At 38.0% G+C, this 23,165-nt stretch overlaps 1 protein-coding gene across 2 annotated transcripts in view; it reads left to right on the top strand.

Moving 5' to 3' along the window:
• LOC149064506 (protein numb-like) overlaps positions 1-23,165 on the top strand; it is a 253,792-nt gene that overhangs the window by 162,307 nt on the left and 68,320 nt on the right. Inside the window, exon 1 of one of the 2 annotated variants that reach the window (XM_089254894.1) lies at positions 6,550-6,687. The exons of the other annotated variant lie outside the window; for it this stretch is intronic. Coding sequence (XP_089111020.1) covers positions 6,664-6,687 — 24 coding nt within the window. The 5' untranslated portion in view covers positions 6,550-6,663. Of the gene's footprint in view, positions 1-6,549; positions 6,688-23,165 lie in introns of those variants that run through there. 2 annotated transcript variants of the gene reach the window in all.

Here is a 23,165-nt window from a genome sequence, read left to right as displayed (position 1 = left end):
CAAGGCAGTACGAAACGGACATTCGATCTCAACTGTGAGATTCCTGATAGCTCCTAAAATCGAAATGGCGTACTTGGCCAAAGGTAAGAAACGTGATTTGATCCTACTCGCTCTAGAATTAGGAGAGGAAGTTCCGAATGATTCGCGTGTAGTAGATCTCAAGCACATAATAACAAAGTCCTCCGGTTATGAGGAAGAATTCGTGAAATCCCTGCTGGCTACTATTATCGGAGAAAGAGAGGGAGAAGAAGAACGAGCTAGAATAGCTGAGGAAAGAGAAAAGGAACAATCTAGGATCGCCGAAGAAAAGGAACGAGAACGTTCGTTTGAACTTGAAAAGATGCGGTTGCAGCTTGAGTTTCAACGACTCTCGCAACCGGCAGAAGAGCCATCCGTCGCTCTCATCGATCAGCCCAAGTTCGACGTGAAGAGGTTGATCCCGAATTTCAATCCGAGTGAAGATGATATGTCGCTATTCCTAAAGTTGTTTGAAAGACAACTAAAATTCTTGAAAGTGGAGAAGGTGAACTGGGTTGCATATCTGCTGGGAGTTTTGCCGAATGAAGTTGCTAAACTCATTGCTCGAGAACCTGAAGATAAGGCTCATGATTACGACCACATCCGGGAGATTCTCTTACGCCGTTTCAAGCTGAGTGCGGAAAGGTTCCGGCAGCTCTTTTCTACTCACAGAAAAGCACCTGGAAGTACCTGGAAGGACTATCACTTTGAGATCCAAAGTTACTTTGAAGGCTGGCTGTCCGAACTGAACATTGGAAACTTTGACGAGCTCAAAGATCTGATGATTTCGGATCAGATGAAGAAGAGGATCCCACCTGAAGTTAAAGAACATTTTCTGGATGTTTGGAGTGAGTGGACTACCCCTGATGAAATCGTGGAGAAGCTTGATGCTTATGATAACCTTCGAAACAAAAAGAGCGAGATCCAATATGAGAGGAAGAGATTGCAGTCAAAGCAACATGAACCCCTTAGGTCCCCAGTGCGACAAAGAGACTTTCATTCTAATCAACGTGCGAATCCGGAATCGGAAGATGCAGGACGTCATCCTGTCTTAAGATGTTATGGTTGTGGGGAACCTGGTGTTACCAAGTCCCGATGCCGAACGTGTAATCCTCCAACGGATAGACCAGGACCCAGTGTCAACGCTTTGGACTTATACAGTTTATCATCCCATCCTAATACGGAATCGAAAGATGACAGTAGCAGTCATATCCTAAGATGTTACGGGTGCGGAGAACCTGGTGTCGTCAAGTCCCGATGTCGAACGTGCAATCCTGCCACGAACACCCCAGAAGTTAGCGTCGACGAGTTGGACTTTTACAGTTTCTCAACTGAGAGACGTCAAAAAAATGCTATCGAAGTGATGATTCGTAACAGGCGCGGAGCAGTGTGTGCTGACACGGGTGCCACACATTCGGTGGCAGGGGAGAAGCTATATCATCTCCTACAAGAACATGGTTTGCCCTTTTCCCGCAAGACTATCGCTATGAGACTAGCCGATGGATATGCTCGTAGAGCCGAAGTCCTAACTACGACTGTGGACATTAACGTCCAAGGTAAAGTGATTCCCACCGAGATGATGGTGCTACCACAGGCCAGAGAAAACCGAACCCTTCTCGGTACCGACTTTCTCAGTGATGCTGGTATCGTCCTGGATGTTCAGCAAGGAAAGTGGTACTTCTCTGAAGCTCCTGAGAAGCGACATCCGTTCGTCGAAGGCCCATCTGAAAGCAGTGCCCTCCTGGCACTACCTGTTGAGTCACAATCGTGTCGACTTCGTGAAGATAAAGGTACCCATCTTACTTCTCAGCAACGAGAACTTGATTCATTCCCGCCGGAGTTCAAGCGATGCTTCAAGCCAGGGGGAGGCCCGATACCTTTCATCGAGAAGCGAGAACTTTATTCCTTCTCAGAAGAATCCCATAGATGCTCCAAGTTAGGGGGAGGAAGACCTTTTCTCAAGCACCAGATCAAAAAGAGTGGTGATGACAGGGTATACCGCTGTAAAGGTGGCCCTGGAGAAGGTTATGAAAAATGTCGTGTTTCAAATTCTCGCTCGACCTCGCGAGGAAGGCATGCTTGCTATAACTGCGGTCGACGTGGACACGTTTCCCGAAGATGTTGGGATCCGATAGTGTGCTACCAGTGTAAAAATCGTGGTCATATTGCCCGTAACTGTCCAGGCAGCCACGCTGATAAGCTATCCAGCCCAATTGGTAAAGGAGCCAAGCAGTGTGAGCTGTTGAACTTCATTGTAGTGGAGAAGAGTTCACGGACTCTCCGCGAGTCCCAAAGTGGGAATGTTGTTTTGGATAAGATCATTGAAAACATTGAATCTACTCAGGAAGCTGAAGATTTCCTGAACGGGACGAAACAAGAACTCGTCTTGAATCCCTTAACGCAGTGCCGATTCCAAGGGGAGTTGACTCCTTTAAGAGATGCTGAGACCACAACCGTGGTTACACGGACCCCAAGAGAGTGGCGTCCTTCAAAAGTGCATCCGAACCCTAGTCAACGTCCCCAGAACCGGTATGACTCGAAAACTGAACTTCGACCTGAGACAAGAGTATCGGCAGTTGCCCGGAACTTCCCGCTGTGTCCGTCAGGAACTACTCCCAAAGGAAAGATGGCTGTTACTGGCTCCTCGCCGAGACGTCGTCGGAACCAGAGGGGGAGATTGTAACGAATCTATTTTCCCAGTATGGATATTTTTACTAACTCTCTGTGGCCTTACAGCACCTAATGCGTTTTGTTTGTTTATACGTTGTTAAAAGAAGTTGAGAAGAGAAAATCTATCTTCCAAGAGAAGAGAACGTGAGTTGGAATGTGGCTTCCGTTCTGTAAGGTTGTCTGTTTTGAGTGTGCTTCGAAATAAAGGCTTCTTCTTTAAGTTCCGCAGTTTCGTGCTTTAATTGGACACCCCTCCAATATCAAGGGTTTAGAACTATTCCGCCATCTCCCGGAAAAGAGACGCACCTCCTACACGACGTCCCCTTATACTATTATTTTTAGAGGTTGTTATGCATTTTTATGCAAAACTGCAATTGTCTAGGGGGGGGGGGGAATTTTCCTCACATTCTATTTAAATAGAATATTTTTCATAAATTTCTCCTTCTGAAAAGCATATTTTCTTCCAAGTTGAGCAAAACTCGAATGAACTCACTAGCTCGCCAAATCTCGCCAAATCTTGCGGAGACGTATATTTCAGTTAAAACTTCCTAAAACTCACAATTTCAATCATTTATTGCCAAAAATTCTATTAAAACATTCAATAATGATTCATGACATTTGAATTTTACCAAAACTTGGAACTTTAATTGAATTAAATCCAAAATGGAGTCGTTAAAAACTGAGATTACGTCAGAAATCCATCGAATCGTCAATTTAATATTCCAATTTTTAATTTATAAGAAGGGGAATGAGTAAAAAAGTACTCACTTGTGAAAGGATAATGTTCCTCCTTTCCTAAACCATTCAGAACATCCGAAAGCTGCACACGTGGTGACCATTCTAATGAAAAATAAGACAGCACGTGTAGATCGTCATACGAGTAGCCATAAGGAAAGCATTGCCAGCGAGATTCCCTGACCAGCCTTTCGACCGGAGTCACGTGACTCCGGATCTTTGCTTCACATTGTAACCCCTCGCGCGCACTCTATAGTATTATTACTCTGTGCTTGTAACAGAGCCTGGGTGTGTCTCGCGGTTTCTCCAGTAGAGCCCATGCAGAAATGAGATCTAGCTTGAACAGTCCCCAACATCCCAAAAACCTCAGCCGGCAAATGAACTTCCCCAGTGTAACTTTCGTTATTTAAACTGTTCCGTTTGGGTATATAGGATTTTATGGTGACTTTTAAGCATATGGTAGTGCTGTTAATCTTTTTTTAATGGGAGCCATAAAAATAGTCTGTTCCACTTTCTCAAATTTTTTCATAGCGACGAGTGAACGAGGGTTTAGTAACATTGTTGTCTATGAGAGGGGGAAGGGCCTGAAGAAAAATTACGACTTAACCGGAGTGACGACTTATTAGGGTGACGACTTGACGAGGTTTTACTGTGTATATATGTTTATAATTTTTGTAATTGCATTTCTAATAGGGTTGCTATATTTTAGTAATATATGACATCCGTATTTGTATTTGATTGTGCTTTGTTGTTAAACACGTCTTTCGAAGCCTCTTGCAGTGATCTGCGAACCATCTATGGAGCCACTTTTTTAAACTATCTTTAGGTCAAGCTTTCAAAAGATTGAGATGCGAATAAAGTGATTTCAAAAACCCTTACTAAAGTCACCGATATAGAAGACAGTCATAACTAGAGCCCGAATTTTATGCACTAAAAAAGTGGAGAAATATGCTCTAAAAATATGCAAATATACACTTAAATATTCCAAAATATGCACTTAAAATGCCAAAATATGGAGCTAAAATGCATTAAAAACCCCAGAACATGAGGTAAAAATCTTGAAAAAGTTTAAAATTCCGAAATATGTACCAAAAATGATAAAATGTGCATTAAAAAATCACCATGCAAAAAAAAGCAGATGTGTTTTTAAAATGCATCTTAGTGCATTTACAAAAAAGCATATCGCCACGTATATCGCATATGCAAATTATCTCTACATATTTTTTATTATGGCGTTTTTAATTTCCAGTTTGTTGTAACTATGCTCAGTAACGAAAATACTAGTAGTCGGTCATTTTTGTCGCACCACGGTTATTTTCTGTTCACACGAGGGATAATTAGACCGGGTCTATCATTTTAGCGGCGTTTCCAGGACAGGTCTTTCATTCTTTTCATGATCAAAAGAAGTGTGGATGATCCCTAAAGTGCGGTGTGATAACTTTTGGATGGGATAAATCATCATCCAAACCAACATCCAACAGGGATAAAAATTTTATCTATTGCGAGTTTTGATATTGTCTGTTGCGGAGAATGTTTTTGGTGGAACTCTTGGTTTTCGATTTCGTGGAAAAGGAGTAAAAGAGCTAAAGAGCCTGGTTGGACCATGGGCGGAGATACGGGGGAGGGCCGTGGGGGGGGGGCAATCCCCCAGCGTCAAATGTCGAGTCGACTGATCTAATGTATATATGTGTATATGAAATGACATCATCATCATCATCGTGCCCTCCCAGCAATAATGACCTTGCCCCCCCCCAGACTTCCAAGTCAATCTCCGCCTATGGGTTGGACGCCGAATATGTCATTCAGCGTCCTGTGTATATATTGTTCATAATTTGTGTTAATTGCATTTTTAATTGGGTTGCTGTATTTTTGAAATATATGACATCCATATTTTTATGGCCATCTCTTTATCAGCCACCTCGTTGGGCATTTTGCCTGTTGTGGCGTTGTATTTGTATTTGATTGTCATTGTGAGTATCGGCGTCCATGAATGTAATGGCTCCACGCGAACTTCATACTTTAACTGCAAAATCAAAAGGTGAAATTTTTAAAAACTAGAATCGGGAAAAAGAGTGAATTCGCCGAAGAACATGTAGTTGCACGGAACACCATTTCAACATTTGCTAAAAATGAAGGATTTTTTTTTTCTGCATTTGAATCTTCTTATGAACCAAGCAAAAAACGCATAATAAATCTGAATCAGCGATGTAGAGGAAGCATTTTTTTTGTGGTTCAAATCCCTCGATCATTTGATCATTTTTGTCGCAGCACGATCATTTTCTGCTTTAGGCCAACTGCCGATGAAGCATCTGGTAAGGTATGAAGCTTTGAAATAAGAATGTAAGATGGAAAATACATGAATATAGTGGATGTCAATAGATTCGGAGCCTTCACTGAAAAGAAGATGCAATTTGAACGCAACTTGAAAAGAAAGAGAGGGTATTGAAGAGTGAGAATATATATCAGAAAGAGATCGAATCGTCATGCATAGGTTACCCTTAAGCAAACTGTCGGTGCGCCTTTCACACGGGTGTCTAATCGTCACCTGGCATGCTCAAGGCTTGGTGACAGGAGAAAGGTGTTTTTCTAAAATACATGAATGGGAGCTGTCACGGAATGAGATTCGATTCTTGAGGCGTAGATGTGGAGTCGCGTAGATGTGGAGAGCGAGAATAATGAAATGTTAAAATTAATGAATAGTAAGGATATTGCTCGCTTAGAAATAGATGTAAGAAAGGAAATATAAATACAAAGCGGCATTGCCCATTAGAGCACCTGTGCTCTGCTAGTAACATGGGAGGTGACCTTAGGTATTAATATGAAGGTGACCGGTGCACGTCGGCGTTCTAATTATTTAGGAAGGGGCAAAGGTTATCGGGGCAGATGAATAGCACAGATCTTCTCAGGAATGGTCACGCGGAAGTCCAATCGAATTGCCCTTGCTTGAGGCCTCAAATTAAAATGTAGCACGAAAAGAAAAATTACAAGACGAAGCGAATCCTGGGTTCTAGGGAGGAGCCGAAGAGGATGTAAAATCAGTAGGCCCGATGATGGGGGAGATAGAAAGTGATATGTAAGTTGGAAATTTGTTTTGAGGGGATAGAAAGAGATATGGAAGTTGAAAATTGGTTTTGAGGGAGACAGAGTTAGACTCTAGTGGAGAGTCGCGGGATATGGAAAAGCTGTAGTGCTGGGTGTAAGAAGTGCCGTGCGGGAAGCAGTAGCACCTAGGACGACCCAATGAAATCACCAACGATGACCGGGGTGAGTACACTTATCTACTTTTCCTGTGACCTGAATGTCCAGTAAGTAAGGGGTCAGGATGTTACATATTCTCAGATGCACAATAATAACTTAATGCATAATTAATAACTTGAATCACCTGTGGCGGGTGTTGTACTATATATTCTCCTAAATGATATAGCAGACATCTTTCTTAATGTTAAGGACTGTGTAATTGTATTTATAAATTATATATTTTTATACATTAAACTTGCCTCCGTGCGTGTAATCACTGGGTTACTGTAATTATGTTTTTTATGTCAAACACAATGAAACTTCTTGGCCACTATACGATCGAATCTTGAGAATTAATAATTGGTTTAATACTTAGTTAATTAAGTAGAAGTCAGCCCGATGAGGAACGACGGGCTGACACTACAGTTTATTGCCGATTCCGAACGGCAGCCTTTTTTTTTTATACTCATCGAGAGGTTGGTGAGCTAACCCCTTGATGTGGGACTCCTTGCGGTAGCAATCATTTTCTGTGGTCATTTGACATATCGCCGTTTTTATTGTATCCCTGCGTCAGGAAAGTTTCTGACAAGGACGAACCCCGGGTGTCGAACTCACGACACCTCTAAGCATCCTTTGGTACTTTTGGCGAGTACCTTATCGACCTGGGCTACCGCACTCATAATACCAGTAGCAAAAGGATTTTGACACTATTTCTAAAAAAAAATTAACACTTTGACATGTCTCTAGAAATAGCCTTACTCGTTAGTGCCATAAAATACCTTACAAATATTTAATTCGGTCTGGCGGCAGATCCGCACGGTGCATTTCCGCATAGGGGAGATTTTGTACACATTTCCGCACAATCAAGCCCCTTCCCAAGTATCTTCTTTTTTTTCTTTCTAACCCCTACTTTCTTTTATTCCTTTCCTGAAGTGGGCAGGAGTTGTATAGGGGCTGTATCCACATTACATTGGTGTAATTTACTTCAACTATTTTTTTTTATCACTCGATTTTGTCGAATTTTTTTGGAATGTTTCACTCCAAACTATTTTTTACCCATAAATGTTACGGGAAGTTGCTAAAGTTGTGATTATGCATAATCACTGATCGCCTCGGTAAATTGAATGAATTTTAATGTGTTTATCATTTTACTGGCGATTATCCATAATTCCTGATTGAAGTCTGTATATTTGATAAATGTAAAAAAAATTATCACTTCTCTTGTTTTCATTTAACCTGTTTATTAGTTTGCGATACGTCCACGACACGCATTTTTCCATAAAAATTAAATTAAAATAAGTGTCGACAGATTTTCTTCACACACATAATTATGTACAAATAAAACCAGCATTACCGATCGAATGCATAATTTTTGGTAAATTCAATTAATTCGTTGAAGATTTATTGTATTTACCAATACGACCTTACGAACTGAGGAATATACATAATCACCGATAAGTGTGATGAAGTCTTGGTATTTGAACAGAATCTATTAAACTAACCAAAATGGTTAAGCATAATGGATCAGAATTTGCTTTTACAAAAAGGTCTCTTCGCGTTCTCCTAGAGTCATTCTTCGCTTTTCTGAGTCTTATTTCGTCCTGCACTGGAGTATGCCGTAAGGTTTTGGACACTACACCTACAGAGAGACAGACTTGGTTGATGGAGTGCAGAGAAGTACTGTGCGTGCTCTTGTTGGCACATACGGCTTGAGCTATGAAAAAAGACTTAATTTCTTGAATATGTTTACGTTGGAGAAACGCAGTTGGTGGGAGTATATAATCAAAGTGTTTGTATAAAATTTTCATTGGGATGGATAGGATGGATTTTGAGTTATTAATACTCCGTCAGTCAACTGCTTCGGCAAGGGGACGCAATATCGTTTATTAAGGAAAAATTCCAGATTGTGTGGTGACACAGGGAGTTTTTCTCTAGTAGGGTTGTCAATGGAATAGCTTGCCTCCGGGGTTGCGAATTCTAACACAAAGGAAATACGATAGACATAGTGGGATAGATCGAGAAGCTATTCATACTTAAATAAGACAACCATAATCTTTTTATGTGGGCAGTGTATTATATACAGTATTATTATTATTATTTTTTTTTTTGGTGACATATGCTTTTATATAGGGTATTTTAGTTATATTTGACATCCATATTTTTTATGGGCATAATGTTTTCAGCCATCTCTTCGGGCAATTTGCCTGTCGTGGCCTTTGTATGTTTAACTACCGAATTTTTCACTTTTACCTTAACCTGTGTATGAATATTAGATATAATACGTTGTACACGTGTGTGTTAATTATTATGCTTTCTTTGATCCAGCCCACACGATGCCTCAGTCGTTGGCAGGAGAGAGAGAGCAAATCTTCTTAAATTGTTTTTCGTCTAACTGGACATCAGTCATGTTGAATATACATTTTAGGACATCAGGATTAACTCATAAAATAAATCAATAATTTACCGATTTGAAATCTGAATATTTATGCTGATAAAGACTCATCATTGTTTACAAAATACAGTATTTAAACCCTTTTCTTTCTTCAAATGAACAGTTTTGTCCCTCCGCCCATTTCCTCTGGAAAAAATCGTTCGGAGGTGTACGTCCTAAAATTTATCACACTTATTGATTTAGCGTGTAAAATGAATTTGAATCCTCAACATAAATATTATAATTGAAAATAGTGTGAAATGCAAAATTTTTACTTTCTTGTTTGAAAAAACCTTGTTTTAAAATTTTTCAAAAGCACATTTACATGATGCAGGAAAAAAAAGCGGAGGTCCAAATAAGAAATAATTATTAAATAATAAACGCGCGCGTGAATTTGCCTGCAAAATATTTTTTTTATGTAGAAAATATAGTTTATTAAGAAAGAAAGAGAAAAAAAAACACAATATATATAAATATTGTGTTTTTTTATTATAGAAATAAAAATAATTTTTATTTTTATAATTATTTTATATTTTATAATTAAGAAAAAAAATTTATATATACAATAAATTTCATTTATTAATTCAAAAATAATTCTGTGCTATAATGAAAAAGCATGAAGAATATTTCGGTTGAAAAAGAGAAACATGGTTAATAAAATCTAATTAGCTATGAAGTATTGTGATCATTTTTTCTTTGAATATTTTTTTATTTCCCGGTTATACATGTTAAAACACATACTAAACTTCTGTTGCAAAAGTTTACTCAAATTTTGCAATATAAGCTAGAGACTCCAAACATTTTTTGATATCTTTCGTGCCTGCATAATTAAGCAGAATGTGATGAAATACGTCTGTCCAGTTTAGCGTACCTTGCGCATCTTTTTTGCCCTCTAAATCCACTTTTGCTCGACTCATGTAGAAGTCACTGTATTTAGATTCCTCTTTCATACCCAGAATCATCATTCTGATCTTTGGATTTGGTTTACCCATAATGGATTTGAATCTCTTATGCCATCCTTCTAAGACGTTGTTTGTTCTGTGTTTTTTTTTATTACATTTCCAAATATTGTTTTCAACTCCAAATTTTCGAACCACTCTTTTACAAAGTAATCATAAAATTCTTGGGTTTGTAGAAGAGTTTTCCTGGATGGATAGACACCCGTTATCTACATCTTCCAATGGTAGATGTGCTAATGCTGCACACATACGCACACGTAATCTTACTTCATCATTGCTCTTGTAATAATTTACCAGCCCTAAGGACTGTACTTGCCGCCATAGACATTGGTTGAAATGGAAATTGCATCCGAAAATTTTGGTTAGTGGGAAGAGTCTTTCTAGAGCCTTTATTGATGCAATTTCAAAATCTACAGTCACTGACTGAGGATTCCATCTGGCTTCTTTTAAAACAGTAAATAGCTTTGCATAAGAATCCTCCGGGTTTTTTTTCAGACAAAGCAAAAACTATAGGAACTATTGTGACTTCTTCATCATTCCTACTTATGTCTGCATGAATCGTATACAACTGATAAAACTGCTTACAACAATTTTTAAAAGTCCCATCTGCGAAAAAGTTCTTGAAGCTTTAAAGACCATTTCGGCCTTTGTCACTAGCGAATACTATAAATCTACAACAAACGTGATGGTGACACGCGTGCGACACTGTCTGTACAGCAGCCATCTACAATCTTTTGCACGCGAGCGTCATGGTGCTCAAGAGTTCTCGATCCTTTGTACTCGCGGCATCAAGTCTTCGACTATCGAACCTTTCAAGTTTCGTTAATGGATGTATTTCAAACTTTTGCAGATATTTCCTGTATATACTGTATATTGTGGATTGAAATACAATACTCTTGCTAATCCGACACATATCAAATCGGAGTGTGCAGGATTACCGAAATCGCCCGAATACCGAAAGTTAATTGAAAAAATCCATTTTTAAATAATATAAAATTCTTTGCAAAGACATGCAGTGACATGATTTCCTCATCTGTGCACGAAGAAACCACTCCTAAAAACGCCGGATTACTGGACCGGCTGGACTAGCGCACCGCCGGAGTCTATTGTAAAAATTTTGCAAACAAATCAAAACCCCTAAAATATCAGTGAAATTTTCAGTTTCAGAGGTTCAAATAGAACTCATCTCGATTTGAAGAGAAATGTGCCCATGTGTCAAATTTGAAAACATGCTATGGATATTGCGGTAAGCGAATAAAGGCTCTTCGAACGGGAAAGGGGGGATTATATAGTAGTGAACAGGGGGGGGGGATTATTCACCTACGCCCTTTTGCGTATTGAAGAATTTATTGAAGAATCAATTTCATGTAGTACATTGCGTAGGAAAAAAGGTAAGATATTTTACTGCGCCTACTGTGCAAGCCTTAGAAGGAAACGTTGTGATTTGGAGTTCTTCTGTTGTTCTGATCTACGGTAAAAAATAAAGTGAATATATATTTTAACATATACAATGATGATGTATTCACCTATTAAAGGTTGTTTTCTTTTATATATATATATATATATATTTAAATTATGAGAAATTAGTTGAAAAAGCACGAGTCAAAGATTATTTCAGTGGCACAATTTCATGAGGATACAACCCCCTTATAACTTCAGGCCATTTATGGTAGGGAAGAAAAGAGGAAGAGACAGGAATAAAAACAGAAAAAAAAAAGACAAGAAGGACCTTTGTTTTCGCAAGTGCGGGAATGGGCTGTGCGGAATCGTCCCCAAATTCCCCATGCGCGGAAATGCACCATGCGGAACTGTCGATACACCATTTAATTCACTAAATCCCACCTGCGAAAAAAAACCTATGTTATGAAAATATTATGAACAGTATTTACATATTTAAAAAATTATTTAAAAAAATGAGTGGGCTCAAATAAACATTCAAAAATATGTACTTATTTTGAAAATTTTGTGCTTTTATGCATTTATATGCATTAATGCTAAAAAGTGCCAAAATTTGCAGATGCGTATAAAAGGGGTTTGCAAAACTTCGGTATATTTGTTGAATTAGTCGTTGACGCCAGAATCACATTATCTAAAATGGGAGATGTATGGCTTCAATAATTTTAAAATGCATATTGCGCAGACCTGTGAAATTACCTATTTACGGGTCCGACTGAATGCGGCTCAAATTAGGCATAGATCAAGATGATCATTTTTGTGTTGGATTTTTTTTTCGGTTTGCAAAATTCAAGTTCTTTCAAAAGGGATTTCTCTACGATATTTTCGGGAATTTGATTGGAGTCCAAACAAGCCTGATTTTTGTTCTGAAAGGGAATTCAAATTTTTTGAACCATGTACGTATGTTTTCGTTATTTTGATATTTTTGATCTCGGCCATTGCGCAATTCTAACTGGTTGTTTGGCCGTGGGCAGCATGTGTTGGTTGATGCCAGTTTGCCTAGTAAACATCCTTTTTCCTTTGATTTCGTACGTATATGTTTTTTTCTTTCTCGATAACGTTTGTGGCGTGCGCCCATTCGGTTGTCTGCGAGGTACACCCTTTAACGCCTTCTAGGCAAGAGTGGAATTTCGATAAATCGCATGCATTTCTTTTTTCCCCAATGATCTCCGATAATGAAAAAAAATCACGAAAACTCAAACAAAATCACTAGAGTTTTGCACCAATCGCTTACTTACCTTTCGCCGCTTTTATCTTCGCGTGATAGAAACTAAATACTCCGTGCGACCAGTGCGAGTTATTTATTCATTTTTTGTAATTTTTTTTTTTTTTTTTAACTTACGTATGTTTCTTCATGAAATACACTTTTAAGGGACAGGGTACTTAACCAAATTAAAACACCTGACGCAATCCCGGCCTCTAGCTTGATAGCAGGTTTACTGCCGTTCAATACTACTTAATCGTACACGCACCTCGTAAAAATTCCTCTCTAAAGTTTCTAATGAATTGGTCCATGCAGGAATGTGTTGTGTGCGTGTATATGTGTGTAGCCTTAACGTTTTTATGTTGTCAGAATTGCTTGTTTCGTGTTCTTGCTGGTGCTACCACCGGTCTTCGATATTTTGAAGTGAAAATTGTGCCTGACTGAATTTTCATGTTATTCAAGTATCGCATTCACGAGATACGCGTAAAAGCTGTGACGTTTGCACTTGCATTCTAAGTTCCAGGAAAATTGGAAGCTAAACATTTCAGGTTAGCGTTAGGATTATCTGAGGCATCTTGTATTCATCATCGAGGTTTGGACTTGCAAATTAGCGTTCAAATGAGTCTGTTAAAATACATACAGGGATACCTGTAATAGCTACGAGTAATTCAAGTAACTTGAAGAAAAATTCACAATCAAAATGCACCACATTGCGAGCATGAAACGTACAAATAAAAGCTCGTTCATCTCACAAAGGCATGTGCTAATTTTTACACAAGCGAAAGCCGACAGCATAGTTGGACTCTATCTACCGTATTTTAACGAGTATAAGGAACCCTCTGATTTTTTTTGGACTTCAAATTTGAAAAAATGTTTTCATCAAAGATTTTTTTATCCATTGTAGAAACCATTCTATTCCTCATCACTCTTTATCTGATACAAAACAATCAGCTACATCAACCAGTTCATTATCTTCATCAGTAATAGTAAATAGTAAGGAATTGAGTGTGCAATGCGTTAGTATCTAAAATACTATCCATGTATGAGGACCCCCCCCCCCCCAAGTTTGGGACCCAATGTTTTGCAAAAAATGATTCTTTGTGGACGTTAAAATACGGTAATTTTCAACAAAAATAATTCAAAAGTAAGCCCAAGCCCGAACTGTGCAGAATATGCATTTAAGATCAATATAAGATTTATCTTTCACTGATGTATGATATTCTATATGACTTTTCTTCGAATACTACATAAAATTCACACTGTATTTGGGAGCGTATTATATGTGTTACTACCAAATCCCCCGAAGTTTGCCAATTCGCGACGGGACCAGCCCAATTCACCCGGCCAAGTCTGAAATTCGTGCTTTTGCCAGCCCCTATATATCGATCCCTATGATTCGGGGTCATCGCCGCGTTGACGTATGTTTTTTTGTGTGATAATTATGGCCATTTATAATTTCCCATAGTTAACCATAATGATTATGGTTAGCTATGACAACCCTAATGATGAGAGGAATCTGAATATTGATATCTTATATATATCTTATCTATATTAGGGATCGATATATAAGGGCCGGCTAAAGCCCGAATTTTGGACATTAGCCGGGTCAACTGGGCTGGTCCCGTCTCGAATTCGCCAACTTCGGGCTTTGGCAGTAACATATACAAGGTTAAAAGCTCAATTCCGTTTCACCTCAAATAACTCGCAAACCGGTGGCTATAGAAACATACTTTCAATTAGAAAAATTACTTAAATCGTAGATATGTCATTTATTCTACCTTCCGATAAGACCCCTTATCATCAAGGTGCTCTCAGTCAATAACTTAAATTACAGCTCACGATATCGCGTATATCTTTCTGAATTTTAACGACATTCAACTGAAATTTTTATGTAAGTTGCACTGCATATATGGGAAACAAATTATGAAAAAATAAAATAGATATTTGCTTACAGAGATTGTTTTGCGTAGTGTTCATTTCTCTGTACAATTCATGGAAATTGGTCGAGAACTCCGTATAAGCAAAAATCATGCAAGGAAAATTGGAATATTTATAGGAAACATTTATATCTTCGTGAATATACGTGCTATTCTCACGAAAATGCAAACAAGTATTGCACAAGTTTGGTGCAGTATTTTATGAAAGTTAAGGGACGCCCAGTTTTTTGCCCATTTGGGGCATTTGCCCTGCTCTGACGAAATTTTAAAGTGGCCTATTGTTCAAGTCGGGTCCCATTTGGTATATATGCAAAATTTGGCGAAGATCGATCTAAAATTGTAGATTTGTATAGAGAACACACACACAGACAGACAGAAAATCAATTTTATATATATAGATGTTTCTATAGGCAACGGTTTACGAGGCATTTGAGTTGAAACGAACTTCAGTCAAAGCCTCCTAGATACTACAAGCCTGAAGCACATCTTCGTGACATTTTGTTAGGATAATTACTAGTATGCATATACTATACACATTATGAAAAGTTTTACTCTTATTGCACTCATTTATAAAATTTCTTTGTGTAATAAATTTTTGTTTCTAATTTTAGATGGTAAATTATGAACTTATAAATAACATTTTATTTTCAGAATTTTAGTTGAAAATATTTAATAGGATCAATTTTTTTTTAATATTAAGTTTCAAAATTGAAAAGACGTATATCTCCTGAAAAATGCAAACCATTTTTTCACACATCTAATCAAAATGTTTAACAAATGTACAAACACCGGTGTAAGAAATTAAGAGAATTTGCAGACTTGGTCGATTATCTCTAGAACTACTGTACCGATATTAATGAAATTTGATATGCACATACATTGATACAATATAAAACAAATAACCATTCAATAATTATAATACACACGCATAATCGTGCGTAACACTCGTTGGAGTCGGAAGGTATGAAACAGCGGTTGCAGAATAAACCCGGGGGTTTCATGTCCATAAATGACCCCACCTTACGATATTTTGTATAGTACAATAAATTTTGAAAATAAGTAGGAAATATGTAGGCTGTTTATTTCCGGCCAAGTATGGGGCTACTATAACATCATTTTGCCTGGGGGGGGGGGCATGTTGTTGTGACGGTCCTAAATAGAACTCGGATTAAGGTCTGGACACACATATCCGCACCGTGCCCGACACGTGTGTCGGCCGAGGGTAGGTCATCACACGGTCAAAGAATAATTCTTTGCTAAGCAATGCAGCCGTTCATACATATCCGCACCGTAGCCGAGCACCGTCTCGGGATAGAGAGAGCAGATATATTTTTTTATAAAAGAGCATTATATACACTGGTGTAAGAAATTAAGAGAATTAGCAGACTTGGTCGATTATCTCTAGAACTACTGTACCGATTTTGATGAAATTTGATATGTACATCCATTGATACAATACAAAACAAATAACCATTCAATAATTGTAATACTCACGCATGATCGTGCGTAACACTCGTTGGAGTCGGAAGGTATGAAACAGCGGTTGCAGAATAAACAAAAAAAATGGGTTAATAGGGGATATGGCCCCCCTCTTACAGATATACAGGTCTCACAGCGTGATTTCATACTTGAAATAAGGCAGTTTATCAGTTCCTGTGGCGATTGGTCCCACTCGTTCAGCAACGCTGTTTTCATTCCCTGGATGGTTCCCGGAGGGGGGGGGGGGTTGAGAGTTGCAATTGCCCTTCCCAGAGCGTCCCAGACAGGCTCTATAGGGTTAAGGTCTGGAGATCTGGCTGGCCAATCCATCCGGCGAATATCCTCACTCTCTAGAAAATCGTCGAGCAGAAGAGCTCTATGTGGCCTCGCGTTATCGTCCATTAAAATGAACTCGGTGCCAACTGCACCCCTGAAAAGGCGAACATAGGGCTCCAAGACCTCATCCCTATACCTCACACCAGTCACAGTGCCTCTTTCAAAGGCATGGAGAGGTGTGCGGCCATCCAACATGATGCCTGCCCAGACCATTAAACCTCCTCCGCCATAATGGTCGATTTCGCGGACATTGGAGGGTAGGTAGCGAGTCCTTGGTTCTCTTCATATGAACGTACGGCGAGAATCGGTGCTTAGGCTGAACCGGGACTCATCAGTGAAGAGAGCGGTCGCCCATTGATCCATACTCCAATGTCTATGCACCATGATAAACGGATTCTCCTGTCCGTAGAAGTGAGCGGACGCAAACAGCAGGTCTTCTTGCAAACAAGCCTCTCTCATGAAGTCTTTTGGAAACAGTCGCCCTTGATACACGGGTTCCTGTGGCTGCATACAAGTCACGAGAGAGCTGAGAAGCTGTAGCACTCCTGTTACGCCTCGCTATAATCGACAAATGGCGATCTTCTCTAGCCGTCGTGGGTCTTGGACGACCTTGCCCAGACTTTCTCTCGATGGATCCGGTATCCTGGAACTGTTTCCATAAGTTACGCGCGACGCTGGGCGTTAAATTGAACTCTCTACAAATCTGGACTTGAGATTGGCCTGCTTCTAGCCTCCCCACAATTCGCCACTTCATTCCATCATCTAAACCATAGTCTCCCAAACTTTTTGTTCCATCGCCCTCTTCATCAGAAATTTTTTCCTGTCATCGCCCCCCAACTCAAGTAAACCCATAGGATCCTATGTTGAATCAGTATGTTCTATCGCCCCCTTGGACCATCCCATCGCCCACCAGGGGGCGATATTGCCCACTTTGGGAAACACTGATCTAAACGTTGGTAGTTACTCATTTTTACTGTTACAATTTGAAATTAACCGATTGCTGCAAAATAACACCAAGAAATTCGCCGAGGTGTGCTAGCGAACGAAATGCGTCTTAACTCACGCGCGCTTATAAAGCCTGTTTCTCTACTGGCTTCGCTTACACACACGTGTGCGCTTACGTATTTGACGTACAAGATTTGCATTTTTGTCTAGAAGCAGTGGTTTTACATTCAGTTCAGTTCTTTTCATGAAATTCGATAAAATATGCAAATTTTCTTAATTTATTTCACCAGTGTATATATAAGATTGTTTTATAGCAGCAAGTTTCTTTCAATTGAAGACTTGGCATTAAATTTATCATTTTTAGTTTTTGTGTAATTCAGGAATACGTTAGATATTATTTCGATACAATCATTACAGACTTACCACAATAACAAATACCTTTGAATATTGTCCATCATCTTTTATTGATGTCAAATTGATAGCCAGACTTTTAATTGAATCTTTCTTATAAAATGTTCCTATCTCTTAAGAAATTTTTAGCATTATCATACCAACTAACTTCTCGATTTCACGAAGTTCGCAACATTTTCCTGCTAGATGTTTTACGTTTGAGTTCTGTACCATGCGCTAAGACACCTACATTTTGCCGCAATACTTGAAGTAATATGCATGAGGTCATTAGCTTACGCAAAGTGGGGGTTTTAGGACTCCAAACCACCCCCCCCCCCCCGAGCCAAGATTATAGTGTTACTAGCTATAATACCCGGCGTTGCCCGGGTTTTCTTTAATGAGGTTTTTTGGATCACGTGATATCTTCCTCTTGCTTTGAGGGACATACAAACTGTGTCCAAGTTAACCAATATGGTGACTTCCTGCGTGACTCATGAAATAAACAAATCTAGATTTAAAGAAACGTAGAAATTAATTATTTTTTCCTTTTTTAAGGGACGCTAAGTATTTCGATTCCCCCCTCCCCCGTTGAAGTTATCCACCTGTCTATTTCAGCTTCCAAAAATGCTTAGTTAAAGATGTGGAATTTCTTTGATGTATGTTATGGGCCCATAATTAATTTTAAAACAACCTAAACTATATGAATTGATGCTGTTGAATATTGAAAGACAATACAGACACATTTTCATTTTCGAGCTTGAGAAGATGTAAATAAAAAGTTGAAATCAATATTATTGCGTGGATATCCAACTCAAAATTAGGTCCGGCTAATTGCTTCATATTTAATTTTCTGTGTATATTCTCAATACTTCAAAAATCGAGAATTCAATACTATTTTTCAAATTATTGATGTGGCGGAAAACCCCACTAAATTTCCGCATTTCTACAGTAAAATCGGCAATTTTAACACTGATTTCTATGGGGATCATCTTTTGCCTGTCTCTCAAAGTGATGCTGATTATGATTCTGACATCTATTCAAAAAGCTCTCATTACTGGGAGGATTGAAAATGTGGCAAACCATTATAAAGGCATAAACTATTATAAATATACTGGCAGCGTTAAAGAAGTGACGAACCATTGTAAAGGAATATACACGTCTGAAACGCATTGCTAGGGAACCACGGTAACCAAAGTAAATGTTCCGAAAGTGATTGTTGAGGCCCGAAAACCATTGTTACCCGACAGTTTTTCGTCCATTTCGGGCATTTGCCCTGCTCTGACGAACTTTTAATGTAGCCTATCGTTTAAGTCGGGTCCCATTTGGTATATATGCAAAATTTGGTGACGATCGATCTAAAATTGTAGATTTGTATAGAGAAATTTGTAGATTTGTATCCACACACACGGACAGACACAAAATCAATTATATAGATATAGATCTAAAAAGTTAATTTATTGAAAAGAAATTTTGCTTCATTAAATTTCACATCTTTCAGCACATTAATATTTGTATTTTTAATTAATTACAGACCTGAGAAATTTGATTTACTCAATATTATAAAAAAAATGTTTATTAGATCTGAAAAATGTGTGTTCCAATGATTGAACAAGTGGATAAAAAAACGTCTCAATATAGATGGAAATAAAATTTCGACACGGAACAGCAGCGAACATATCTACTTTCAAATTAATTACGCAAAATAAAATCGACAAAAATAAATATTTCAGATATATTGACTGAATTATGTACGAATAGGCTACATACCCTTTTGTTTCAGAAGTCCGTCGTCAGATGATTATCGAAGTTCTCGGCTCCTTTTACAATAATTTAAACGAAATTTCTCCGGTTAATGTGTTACCACAAATCAAAAACCATCAATAACAGATAAATAGTAAAATAAATATTAAAAACTTGAAGAATTTCAATAAAAATATGGCAATAAATGCACGTGGTATGCTCCGTTAAAAACATCCAAAACAGCCACGCTAAGGACCCGTATTGTGACGTTTACAAAAGCCGTGATACATTACGGCTTATACTTCTAGGAGGCTTTGCTTCAGTTTTCACTTTGTATATAACATATAAAAGGAAGACTGTGAACTCACTTTTTTAGAAACAATAAGTCCGTTCAGAAATAATTGTAATCTCTATATACAGATTATATAGTTGCCGCATGGGCAAATGAATGGAGCATGACGTTTAGCGCTGATAAGTGCATGGTCGCTCTTTTTGGTTCGAACAACCCACGGTTCTCTTACGAGTTGAATGGTGTCACTATCCCGGATGCAACTAGGGTCACCGATTTGGGAATTCTCATTGACGAGCGGCTTAGGTTTTCTGAACATTGTTCAGCGGTGGTCAATAAATCGAATAGAATGCTTGGTCTCATTTTAAAAAGGTGTCTCCGCGTTCTCCTAACGTCATTCTTCCGCTTTTTCGAGGCTTAGTTCGTCCTGGACTGGAGTATGCTGTAAGGTTTTGGAGACCATACCTACAGAGGGACATAGACTTGGTTGAAGGGGTGCAGAGAAGAGCTACGCATATCCTTATTGGCACACTGGGCTTGAGTTATGAAGAGAGACTTCATTTTTTTGAATAGGTTTACATTGGATGAACGCAGGTGTCGAGGAGATATGATCGAAGTGTTCAAAATTTTCAATGGAATGGATAGGATGGACCATGAACACCGCCAATCGACTGCTTTTACAAGGGGGCACCGGTATCGATTGGTGAGGGACAATGCAAGGTTATGGTGTCGCAGGGAATTTTTCTCTAATAGGGTTGTTAATAAATGAAATAGCTTACCCCCGGAGGTAGTAAATTGTAACACAAATGACACGTTTGAAAAGAAATACGATAAACATGTTGGGGTAAATCGAGAAGCTATCCATTCTTAGAATAAGACAACCATAAGTATTGTTTATGGGCATTGTATAATATTTTATCACGTGTATATATTGTTTATAATTTTTATTAATTGCATTTTTAATTGGGTTACTGTATTTTTGAAATATATGACATCCATATTTTTATGGGCATCTTTTTCTCAGCCACCTCGTTGGGCATTTTGCCTGTTGTGGCGCTGTATTTGTATAAAAATAATGAGTTCGTAAAATGCATACGAAGACACCCCCCCCCCCCGATTGAAATCGCTTTCATGGTTTGATTTAAATGCCTCGATTCATAAAAATATCAGCCTCTCCCGATGTGTTCAGCAGATGCTCTACGTATTTCGAACACGCATTTTGAAATAGAACTCTCTGTAGGTCAATATGTTTGCGTGTTCAGTAAATTCATTTCCATTCCGTTCTTCACGCCTCTATAAATAAAGTTTTTTTGGATACTTTTATTTTTCGTGTAAGTTTTCATTATTTATTTTTGGCCGTGTTATTTTTCACTTTTTTGATTTTTTATATTGTGTGTGTGCGACTGAGGAGCCACAAACTCTGTGGAGCATGTCCTCCTCGTTATTTATGTAATGGCTGCGATTTTGCTTTCCGGTGCTCGTTCTACAAAGTCTGGTGAGGTACACATATATATCTATCAAGTATTTTTTTTTTTTCGTTTTATTACAAACGAACGCTCCGAAGGAGAAAATATCAGCCATTAAATTTGTCGTTATATCACATTCGTTCCTTCATTGATATTCGAGAGGTGTCGCGGAATCGCACCGCGGCGGCATGATGACCTTCGCTTTTAATGTTGTCTGCAGCCAAGAGATAATGAGTAGACTGGATAATGAGTAAAGACAAAATATAGTAAAAAAAAAGAGTGAAGATCTGTCTCTCTTTCGCAAGAGGAAAAATACCCGATTCAATGACGATAAATTCGTAATTTTGAACTTTGTAATAATGAAATGAACATCTTATCGGTGTATATAAAGGGAGAAAAAAGAGATATTTGTAAATGTGTCTTTTATGGGTTTTTTTAGTAATTTTCATAGACTATCTATATTAGTGTGTATAAAATTCTTTAATTTATATTGAATTTATTATGGTGCCCTATGGCACTTTGATATGCATTAAAATCAGCCCAAGAGTGCAGTGAAATATTTTTATACAGCTCCCAGAGTTTTGGAAAGTCAGGAAAATGAAAAATTGTCAGAGAAAATGTAACATATTTTGCAAAGGTCAGGGAAATACTGTATATAGGGTCAACGGGGGGTTGACCCTATGAAATTACAAATGCCATAAAAAAAATAAAAAGACCTAAAAAACCTAGGGTTGACCTTATGGCATTTGTAATTTTTTCAAATAATCTTGTAGCTCGGTATCAAACATATTTACTTCATAGTAAATTCTGAGGTCTCTTTGTATTAATTTATAGGGAAGTGGCTCACACAATTAAGCATATTTATTTTTGTGCCACCAAAATGATACTACCAAGGAATTTAAATTTCAGAGTTTATTTATTCAAATTCTAATATTTTCTGCCATAAAAAAATTAATTGCACCAAATCTTTACTAAATTACTCGGTAGGATTTTATTTACATGCTATATATTATAATCAGATTAATTTTTTAGTTAGCAGTAATGAAGCAAATATACGATGTGGCACCCAAACCTGGGAAAGTGTAGCATTTGTGAAAACTGAAAAAATATTAAGTAATTATAGGTTTTTGTGAACACACTTGTATATAAACCTTTACATTCAATTGGTTTTCAATTTACTGCTTGTGTTGCATTGCATTTAACGTGCATAAAGAAGAGCATCTATGGGATTCTATTTTCGGTAAACTCAAATATACAATACACATACAAGTTATGCAAAAGAAAATTGATGCAGATTGCAACACTAATTCTTTCCTGATTCAAGAATTTTTATCTGAAGGTAGTATTTTTATCTGAAGCTCATTCAAAGCTTCTTATCTATGATGTAAATGTATAAACAAATGACCTATTGAATTTGTTGAAACTGCTATCTCGTCTCAAATGTAAGGATTCTGAAGCAAGCTTTCTCCAAATTTATCCTCCTTTTGAATGCTTCAGCCATTAGATGTTGCAGTTTTTTGTTCAAGTTGTATTGTTCTCGATACAGTCCGATTATTCCACTGTATTAGAAGCGATGGAATTACTACAGAAGTGGTAATTCGTAAGTTGAATGTCGTGCCAGCAGATTTGAACACTCAGAAGAATGCATATTTGTTGCCATGTTTTACTGGAGTAAAAAAAAATTATATGCAGGAAATAAATATGTTTGAGTCGTCTTAAAGGAGCAGATGCAAAAATGAAGCAAAAGTGATGGGTCGAATGTGCATGAATTAATTAAAGAATGAGTTCCTGCTTAATGACTCGTACATTTCCTTCAGCATTTGAGCACATACTGGCCGTTTTACAGAGACCAACGGAAACATTTACTAGAATTC

Source organism: Pholcus phalangioides, unplaced genomic scaffold, assembly GCF_987345545.1.
Source record: "Pholcus phalangioides strain wild (caught in Gottingen) unplaced genomic scaffold, Ppha-v1.0 ptg000042l_1, whole genome shotgun sequence".
Classification (NCBI taxonomy): domain Eukaryota; kingdom Metazoa; phylum Arthropoda; class Arachnida; order Araneae; family Pholcidae; genus Pholcus; species Pholcus phalangioides.
Note: the sequence above shows the minus strand (reverse complement) of the source record. Positions and strands in the feature narration are given on the sequence as shown.